Here is a 10,679-nt window from a genome sequence, read left to right on the forward strand (position 1 = left end):
AATTTTAAACTGTGTTAAAAGTTTTAACTTATTTTAAAAATTTTGTAAAGAATTCCAAAACTAAAAGTGTTTATTTTTTATTATCTTAAAATATATATATTTAAAGTTGGAAACAAAATTTTCCATTTCCGAAAAATACAGTAAAGCATCGAAATTACACATGTTCTTAGTTTTCGAAATTATACATATTCTAAGTCATTTTTCATTCTTGGGAGACATAGTTTCAATTAAAAAAAAGAAACGAAACATAAAAAATTCGATCCTGGAGAAAAAAGTTTTCGAAGCTTCAGCATCCTTTGAAAGTCAGTAGGGATAAAAAAAACTATGCATTATTTCGTGTTCGAATTAAATAACAAGCATAGACTTTCACCATCTGAAAGAGCCTTAACATTATTATTTTAAAATATAAAACGAATCATAGCAATTCGAAGAATCCCTAGAACTTTTGAAAGCCTAAACAAAAATCTAACAAATTTGTAAAATTTTAAAATATTTGCCTACTAGAATCTGAAATACAGATTTGGTTTTAGCTTTTAAGTTTTGTACATTTTTCTTTTAAATTTGATCAATTTTTACTTGTGATGTTATAATCAGGCTCAAACTCGTAAAAAATTTCAAAAACCTAGATTACTAATAAGTCCATGACTTTTTTATCATTATATATGAGAGAAAATGAAGATAAAGAGCATTTAAAAAATTATAAAAAGCATTGCAGAATCCTAAAATTTTTGAATAATATTGATTATAAGTTAAATAAACATGTAAAGCATCCACAAAATGAATGATTATACCTTTATTTAAAAAAAATTGTTGCAAAGGTACTGTGTCCCCTTAAGCATTATTTATAGCACGTATATATGCATTCATATATGAAGCAACAACATAAATTTACTAAAAGATTTATTCATCTCATACCTTATTGTTGTATCCTGTACAATCTAATGATACGCTTAAGAGATTAACTCGTCGATTAGATGGCCCAAAATACGTGACATTTTTTATATTTTCTGATTCTTAGTCCTTAAGTACAGCTTACTTTTATGTATTTTAGACAAATATGAAACAATTAAGATTTAAAATGACAACGCATTAATGATAAACCAAGTTTTGGATAGTTATCGTTTAAGTCTTCAAACGATTTACTTTCGATAATAGATTCCAAATTAGCTTTTATAAATGCCATCACTTCTTCTTTAAATGGTACATCCCGATGTTGGTCTGCAAGAACTAACATTTGGCAAGCATTGTCTTTCTGGATATGATGACTTAGCATATCTCTCTTGCAAACATTTTGAAGGGATGGAACCTCATACTTGACAGCAGCACAGTAGAGTTCTCTGGCACTTTTGACTGTTGACTGTTGATGATGATGTGGGGGGGATCTCTGCTACTCGCTTTTATCCCCCTTGCTGTAAGGTGTATTTTTGTGAGTTGAGTTGTTGATGCTGAAGATGATGACGATGAGGTGATGAGAGTGTACGCTGTTCTTGAAGAGGCGAAACAAGTTTACAGTAGAGATCAAAATTAAATATTTTCCAAAACACTTTTGGAGAGGAAGATTAGAAAAAATTAAAAACTAGCATTTGGTGGTTCCAATACTTTTGGAGAAACACGTTCATCAAAACAAAAAAATAAGAAAAACATACTCTTTTTCCCAGGCGCTCAGAGAGGCTTAAACTAAAACTTAAAAATTAGTAACTGCATTTAATTATGGATTTGAAAACTGGAGGCTAGAAACGCTTAGTTGAAATTAAAAAATCCACTAAATTTTTGAGAAGATTATCGTATTGGTTATAACTAAGAAGACGGTGAAGGGAGAGTGGAAAAACTCCGATTGAGGCGCGCAGTGTTTGTCTCTGATGCTCGAACTTTTTGCATTCAAAGAGGAGGTGGATAGCAGATTCTGGAAGTTGACAATGGTCGCACAAAGGGGAGTCTACGAGCCCTATTTTTGCATAAATTTCGTTAAGTTGGATTGTGTTGCTTCGGAGACGCGAGATTAAGATATCGTATTTTCGGTTTGGGAGTTGATTGAGGGAAGTTTTATTAACAGGGTGATCAAAGGGGAAACGCTTGTGGTATTTTGAATTAGTCCGGAGGTTACTGAGTTCGCGGTTTGAGTCTAAAACTGCTGAATATGACAAGTCTTCAGGTGCGATAAAAGAGATGGCTCGAGGGGCATTGGTGGCGTGTTTGGCCAGCTTATCAGCGGTTTCATTGGGGGGGATGCCAACGTGTGCTGGTGTCCAGGCGATCGTGATTGATTTCACTTTTGCACTTGCTGAAACTATCTTGTTTTGTAAGAGGAGGATGCTGTGAGGGGATTTATGGGTGGCTGAGATGAGGGCAGTGATTGCGGACTTACTGTCCGATAAAATAACGTAATCTAGATACTCGGTAGTGAATTTTGTGACTGCTAACCAAATCGCTAAAACTTCTCCGGTGAAAACTGAGTTAATAGGATGGATTTGAGAGATATAAGACATGTTGTTCCTTGAGTTAATAGCCGCAATACCTGTGTTCGTACTGGATTTTGAGGCATCGGTAGCCAGGATGACAAAGTCTTTCCAAAGGGTGTGGAGGGTTTCCTGATAGAGAGGGAGGATTTCGTTGGGATTTTTCGTAGTTTGAAAAGGAAGATCGTGTACAAAAAGACAGAGGTTCGGGAGATCTGTGAGGAAAACTGGAATGTGGAAGGGGATGATATTGAATTTACTTATGCCTTTTTGGCTGAAGATGTCCTGAAATTTGAGGAAAAGGTGGGGTTTCTTTTTAAGTCTAGTAAAATGGAATTTATGCAAAAGGCGATTTATTGGGGAGTGAGAGCCAAGGGAACAGTGACGGAGGTAGAATTTTTTAGCTGCTAAAACAAGTCTGTGTGAGATTGAGGTAGTGCCGGCTTCTCTGTGGAGGATATGAATTGGAGTCCATCGTGGGAGGCCCGTTGCTGCGCGGAGGCTAGAGTTGTAGATTGTTTCAATTACTCGGAGATGTGATTTTGGCGCAGAGAAGAGGATTGGGCTGCCATACTCTAAGATACTTCTGATTGTGGCATTTACAATCTGAATGAGGTGATAGGTTCGAGACCCCCACTGAGTGCTAGAGATGCAGCGGAGTGCATTAATTTTTTTTAAACATTTCTTTTTTAGATATTGAAAATGACCAAGGAAAGAAATGTTTGCAGTGTAATGGATGCCGAGAATTTTGATGGAATTAACTTGGGGAATTCGTTCGTTAAAAATTGTTAACTGAATCGTAGGTGACAGACGTTTGTTAGAGAAATTAATAGTTGCACTTTTTGAGGGTGAAATAGCCATTTTCCACTCTGTGCACCAAGTTTGAATGGTGATGAGGGCATCTTGAAGTTTAGCAATAACCCTGTCAAAAGACTTTGCAGCATAGTAAATGTAGATGTCATCAGCGAACACAAGAATTTGAACTCCAGTGGGAAGGTGTTTGTGAATGTCTTTAAGGTAAAACATAAAAAGAAGAGGGGAGAGGACACTGCCCTGCGGAAGGCCCTGGGGTTGCTGGAAATCTTTAGACCGGGTGTTGCGCCAAGAGATGTAGAAGGTTCTATCGGAGAGAAAGTTTTGTAAGAAAAGTGCTGTTTTTCCAGATATGCCGACCGAGAGGAGTTTGGTGAGGAGACCATCAATCCATACGTTGTCGTATGCCGAGACTAGATCGAGTGCAACACAAACGATATATTTTCTCCGTTCACGTGCTTCTCGTATGTCATGGTAGAGTATTGAGTGAGTTGTATTACAGTCACGAAAGGGGAGGAAGCCAGTGTGGGAGGGGGGGAAGATATTTTGCTGAAGGCAAAAATTAAGGAGCCTTTGTAAAAGCATACGTTCGTAGACCTTGGCGAAAGTCGAAGTGAGAGCAATAGGTCTGTAGCTGAGAATTTCTGATGGGTTTTTTCCTGGTTTTAAGATCGGAACGATTTTTGCTTGGGTCCATGAACATGGAGGTTGGGCTGTATCTTGAACGACATTAAAAAAGTTAAGGAGCTTAGTTGGGTAACGGGAGTGGATAAATTTAATGAGAGTAGCCGGAATGCGGTCTGGCCCGGGTGCCGTGTTCTTTGTTCGACGAATAGCTGCTTCCAGTTCGGTAGACGAGAAAGGGGTATCCAAGTGGCCGTAGCCTGTACCCCAGAAAGAGAAAGGGATTGGACAGGGGCTTTGAGCATGAAAAAGGTGCTCCCCAAAAAGGTTCGCTTGGGCGAGTGGGCAGGTGATAGCTGTCGCTTGGTGGGTTAAAATCAGGTTTTCGGAGGGAGCAGAGGAATTTCGAGTTGAGATACTTTTTAAGATTTTAAAAATGTTTTTTGAGGAACCTAAATTGGAACAAATTTTGTCCCAATAGATTCTTTTTCTGATTTTAATGTATTGGCGGAGTTGAGCGGAGTAGTGTTTGTATTTAAGCCAAAATGAGGAGGAGACTTGTTTTTTAGCCTTACGCAAAAATTTGCGCTTTTGACCTAGCAGAAACGCGCATTTTTTATCCCACCACGGAGTCGTGGGATGCGGGGAAAATTTTGTAAATCGGGTATTATCTTTGACTACGGAATTGCAAATATCTTCTATGTTCTTTGCGTTGAAGTTGTTATTTGACAGAGCTTGAGTGATTTCATTTTGTGCGTTTTGCAAATGGAGGTACGGGCGTGGGATGTTAGGGTTGTTTAAGGAGAATTTAACTTTGGTAATAATTGGAAAATGGTCACTATCAAAAGGGTCTGGGAAGACAGAGTAAGAAGATTTCTGGTAAAGTTCAGGGGAAACTAGGGTAAGATCTAATAATGACTGTTGATGATGTGGGCCGCCAAAGTGGGTGGGAGTATTTGTATTCAAAATAGTAATATTATTTGTTAGGATCCAGTCGAGAAAGATGTCAGCAGTTTGGGAGCAAGAGGCAGAGCCGAGGGCTCGGTGTCTTACGTTAAAATCTCCGACGATGATGAAGGGTTTTTCAATATTGGGAAGGAAATTTTCCAACCATTGTGAGGAGTAATTACCGTCTGGTGAATAGATATTAACTACCATGATTTGTCTATTATTAACTTGAATTTTTACACCGAGGGTCTCAATTCGGGAAGGGGGGAGATTATGGAAATAAATTCTTTGAAATGGGATATGTTTTGAAATAGCTAAGAGGGTGCCACCACCTCTATGGTTAGGGGGGTCACGATCTTGTCGGAGAGTAATTTTATTTTTAAAGTTAATTTGATCATCGCTTTGAAGGAAGGTTTCCTGAATTGCGATAATATCGGCTTCTGAAAAGATGTTTTGACTCAGCCAGTAGCGTTTATTTCTAAGACTGCGAGCATTCCATTGCACTATATTAAATATCGGAATTGACATAGTTTATAAGAAATAAAAATAAAAGTTGTATTTTTTTTTTAAAGTTTTTCTAAACGCCTGGGACAGAGTATGTATGTAGTAAGGTAAGAGTTTTTTTTTTTTTTTAAATTAAAGCCTTTTCTTAAGGCACAAGAGATAATTCATCCTCATCGTTGTTCAACGGTATTAGAGGCATTGATAAGGAGTTGTCCATAGGCATAGGCAGATCTTGGACTATAGGGTGATCAGCTGTTAGGAGAGGATTTGTAGTGAATTGCACATAAGTTGGGGGTGAGTTCGATTTCTTCTTCTTTTTTGCCCGTTCTGGAGAGAAGTCGGACGAGTAGGATGAGATTTTTGTTTCTGTGATTGCACCCTGGGCAGTGGTGCTTCGTTGGATGTTAGTTATCGCGGGGATAAGAATATTATTTATGGAAGCAGTCAAATTCTCAATTTGGGCTGCCAGTATAGAAACTTGTTTTGCGCAGGTATTCTCGACTAGCTGTTGCATGGAACCCGCGAACTTGTTAAGTTCCGATTTTAGCTCTGCTCGGGTAATGTATTCTCCTGGCACAGACTGAGTTATTTCTGCGTATGAGGGCTTTTTCAAATAAGCTATTCTTCTAGCTTCACTCATCGGAACATGGTGGGTAGACTTAATTCTCATTAGTTTCTCAAAATTTAAAAATGCAGGACAATCACGCTGAATTGGATTATGGTTGCCGTTACAATTTCTGCAGCACTGGACCCTAGTACACGGGCCCTGATGTTCGGAAGAAAGGCCTCCACAGTTGTGGCATCTGGTTGGGGATTTACAGTATTTATCGGGGTGGCCGAAACTCCAGCAGTTTTTGCATAGGGTAACGCTATCTTGGAAGAGTTTAGTCTCATAGTATTGATACCAGAGACGTATTTTCTCAGGGACAACAGTACCTAAGACATTGAAAAGGATTGTGGTTGTCGGTTTCCCTTGTTTTAAGAACCGACGAATTTCTAGAGCTTGTGTCTTGTTTTCAAAATTGAACTCCCGACTAATGTCCGAAACCGAAGTTTCAACAGGAAAGTTCCTGAGAATGAATTTGGAGGAAATGCATTCTAGAAGGCATTTAACTGCTACAGGAATCTCTAGGATCGTTTTTATCTTTAAGATGTATTTTGCAGTTTCTAAGTCGTCACATTGAATAAGGAGCGACCCGCTTTTTTGGAATCTAATACTTTTAATTTTTTTTGTCGGTACAGAAGCATTTAGGTCTGCTTTAAGGCGTACTGGTGAGGTCTGAGGTATAGCACTAGATTTTTCTTTTGCTTCAATATTAAACCAAAAGTCTGTTGAGCCGTTGTTTTTAGCATGAGCCAAAATATCTTCTATGGGCTCCTTGGAGCACCACTGGTAGTCTAGGAGATTGGTCATTTTGACCAGATGGCCCCCAAAAGGTAAAGAGTAAAAGTGGCTTACCTGTTTTTTGGTAATCCTGAAATAAGGAGGGAGATTTTAAACATCTAACTATAAATGCATGGATGTTCGCTTATTATCCAACAAAAAAAATTTATATTCAGAAAATAATAAAAATTCGAAATAGAAACTTAAACGTGGCTTTTCTTTAGTCACATTACTCTCGCTAAAACCTAGTTATTAACCAACTGACTTCATGAAAAAGCTTCGTAAAACATCAATCTCCAATTGAAAACTCCAACTCCAACACTACTCTCTGGCACTTTTAAAATCATAACTTTTCTTTGTACCCGTATACAGAAAGGCAATAAATTCCTTAACTATCGAAATACGTACATCCTTAATCTCGACACATTTGTTTGAACTCTCCTCGAACATTTTATACAACCGTGGCGATCTTGCTTGCAGTATGGTCTTGTGAATTTCAATTTTCTCACCACCGACTTTCAATATGACATCTGTACCAATGTTCTGTTCCTGGATCTTCTTGAAGTTTGAAGAAAGTTCAAGTAAGCAATCTATTTGCTCGTTGTCGTAAGTACTGGTTTCCGATTTCACTACTTCGGTACACTGGGCATTTTTTACATTCTTAAAATCAACGTTTTGGGTTTCTATATAAATAAAAAGTAGTATCGGATATTTTATATCAGTGTAGTGTTCAACAAAATCTTGAAGAAAGTCAAATGTCGGAGAAATTTTATTCTTTAACAGTTTACCACTATGAATAGTATGTTCCTCATCATCAATTATAAAAACAGAGAAGCCTCGAATAAATTCAAATAGTTCCTGATCCGATAATTCCAACTTTAAATATGGACGCGATTCTTCCACATCTAATCGTAAAAAACATTTTTCTGCATCTGTTAGATAGAAATCGTCAGAAAAAAGAGGAAGATCATCAATATCACTCTCTTCAATATTCATCTCAATAGCGATGAAGTGGTCGGAGGAATTCGAAAAACGCCTAATATTTGTGAAGATGTCAGACATTATGAAAAACTTGCCGTTTAAGTTGAAACTGGTCTAATCTATGAAAGTTTCACGTTCTCCAATCAGCAATGAAACGTTCTTTAGTATGAACTTTTAGGGTTTTTCTTTAATGGATCTTTCGTAATGAAAAAAAACTTATCGAATAATATCCTATTCTCATAGTTGTCGTAAATACAAACTATAGATGAAGTGGGACACGTGCTCATGTGCTCAATTTCATCAGCCTTTGTCAATTAAAAGTCCCGCAGTGGACTGATCGTAAAGACACGGTTCCGAATAAAACGCCGAAGTCAAGCATCACTGGCTGCTGTCAGTAAGCGGTAGGGTGACCAATTTGATCAGCCTGTGTAGGGACCGAGGGTGAGCAGTATCAGTCCTCGTTAAACTGTTCTACCGTAAAAAGCTCGACTTCACGCGCTGGTCGTCGGGCTACCAAAGCCGGATGCCATCCCCTCTGCAGAGGATCAAAATTGCGATGGCATGTCTTCGGATCATTCTCTGGGATGTTTCTCAGACCGTTGCCGATAGCCCATTGTGCAGCTCTATTGCTACGTAAATAAAGTGCCTGTCTACCTACTTGTCAATTAAGGCAGATAGTACAATTCAGAGATGAACTGTACGAAGATACATCCAGTGTTATCGGCGGGATTCAAACCAGCTACCTTCACTCTATAAAACGATTGGCGGGTGATACCACTCGGCTAAGGAGTCCCCTCTTTCACCAAATAAAACGGCAATAGATCTTATAATTTGTTCACATTTATAATGCTTATTTGAATGGTTGATAAGAGTTACAGCTAATTTTTATTTACCTTAAATATTTCTTAATTATAGCAGAAGGAAAATGGGCCTAAATGCTGCTTTCAAGTGTTTTAGAGGTAAACTTGAATGCATTGTGGTATTTGTAGTATGCATCTTTTACTTATCATCAATAGTTTACATCAATAGCATCATGTAGTTTACTTATTTACTCACATGCATATGTCGGTTTCTTTGAAACACAAAAAATAGCTTAAAAAAAACTTGTAGTAAAAGTTTGAGAAAAATTAAAGAATATATACCATATCATCACTTGAACCCACTGAACCCTCTACTACACGCTTCAGGGCTATTAGGGGGAAAGAAATGCGGCACTGCAAAGAAGACCCCTAAGGTTTATTGCAAGTAAAACAACTTTATAATGAACACAAAACCTGAATAGGTATCTGTAAAAATAAATCAGTATAAATAAATTGATACTTCTACAATTGCGGGATGGTTTGAACCCGGTACCTCTACGTTTCCATTTTAGGATGTTAGGACAGATGCGCAACAGTTAAATAAATAATTTAGTTTGCCCTTGTATTTTTTTTTTCTTGTATATTTACTTTTAATCTATTCTATATATTTTTTCTAAATATTATATATATTTGATTTTAATATTTTTATCGGAAAATATAATTCAAACTGTAAAAAATTTCAGACCATATTATGGTAAAAAGTACTGGTACCCTGAATGCAGCATCCATAAAACCTATTTTTACCGTTAAGTTGTTTACCGTAATTTTTTCCGTTATATATAAATTTAGTTACAGTTATTTAGTAATTTTTCAGTGAAAATTATGGTACCTTAGAAATTTGTTCCGTAAAAGTTTACGGTAAAAAGTACCGCCACTCAGGATTCCGGTATTTTTTACCGTAATTCGATTCGGGATTTTTGCATCGTAATTCGGAGTTTTTCTCACGTAATAGATAATATTGCTTAATCTACCCCTTTTAATGTTTAATTTTATTAAAATATGCGTTAAAAAAAATTCCTTTTCGGACACTTTCCACTAAAGAAATTTAAAAATCATTGCCAATCATTTTGAGAACCATAAATCGAAATAAAAAATAAAAGTGTATTGAACCATTTTTTTTTCTTTGAGATGATAAATTGATAAATAAATTATGAATTCAGCTCAACGGCCATATTTGATATGGATTACATTCTAACCACGCGAAAATAATGCACGTGGAAATATCTAGTCTTTCTTGTCGAGATTTATTACAGCGTCATTGAACTCAGCCTTTCCGAAAATAATGTTTCAGAAACTGGAGCACAATTAAAGACAAACTATTAACAAAAATCTATTAATCAAAATGCATTTTTATTTGAAGCAAAACATTTGTTATACAACTCAAAATTTATAAATTATGATAGATTAAATATGGGGAATAGGAAGCCAGTGATTTAATTAAGGGTAAAGTTTGTATTTTTGTTTTCTAATGTATACGAATTATATTAATGAAATATTATTTGATGAATCAAAGTGGATTTAAATTTTATTATAATGTAATAAAGTGTTATTGCAAGGAAAGTAATTATTAAATTACTATTATTTTCAATTAGAGGTTTTCTCCCCTGCTCGCTTCACTCTGCAACCCCATAATTTCTATAATCATTTTATTTAAAATTGTTAAGTGATAAACATATTGCATCATCAAAATTAAAAAGCATTCAAATGAAATATCCCAAAATGTTTTATTGTAAAGAGGGATTTGGTTTCCCAGTTTAAGTTTCTTAATCAATTGGAATAATGTTTAATCCTAATACTTGGATGCAATTTCATCAACCATTTTTTTAAAATTCTTATTTGATATTTGTGTATTAAAAAAAAATCGGTTAATGTTTTTTGTTGAAGAGGTTATTTAGTAATAGTGGGAAAAGTTAATTTATAATTATGTTTCTTAAATTAGTATTGATGTTTTATCTGAAAATGTAGACTCAACGCAGTTTTACACAAAACTAAAATTAAAAGTAAATGTTGCTCATTTATTGTTTGATAATCGTAACAAAATTAATTTGTAAGCACATATGTGGTTTCCCAGTTTAAGTTTCTGATTCAATTGGAATAATATTTAATCCT

General features: G+C 36.0%; 1 protein-coding gene across 1 annotated transcript; it reads right to left on the minus strand.

Moving 5' to 3' along the window:
- Positions 1-1,730: 1,730 nt before the first annotated feature.
- LOC147804046 (uncharacterized) lies at positions 1,731-5,051 on the minus strand. Its single transcript, XM_087151397.1, has 2 exons — positions 4,519-5,051; positions 1,731-4,311 (listed from the first exon to the last, which is right to left on the minus strand). The coding sequence occupies exons 1-2, from the start codon at positions 5,049-5,051 to the stop codon at positions 1,731-1,733; spliced, it is 3,114 nt and encodes a 1,037-aa protein (XP_087007523.1).
- Between the last annotated feature and the right edge of the window lie 5,628 nt (positions 5,052-10,679).

Source organism: Parasteatoda tepidariorum, chromosome 9 (assembly GCF_982258835.1).
Source record: "Parasteatoda tepidariorum strain Cologne lab strain chromosome 9, Ptep-v5.0, whole genome shotgun sequence".
In the NCBI taxonomy this organism is placed as follows: Eukaryota; Metazoa; Arthropoda; class Arachnida; order Araneae; family Theridiidae; genus Parasteatoda; species Parasteatoda tepidariorum.

What these genes read in the sequence shown, in the direction of transcription:
- LOC147804046 (XM_087151397.1), bottom strand. Translation starts at nt 5,051, where the DNA reads ATGGTAGTTAATATCTATTCACCAGACGGTAATTACTCCTCACAATGG. An exon ending in CCGCATCCCACGACTCCGTG is followed by an intron (nt 4,312 to 4,518) that starts GTGGGATAAAAA and finishes AATCTTAAAAAG; the next exon opens with TATCTCAACTCGAAATTCCT.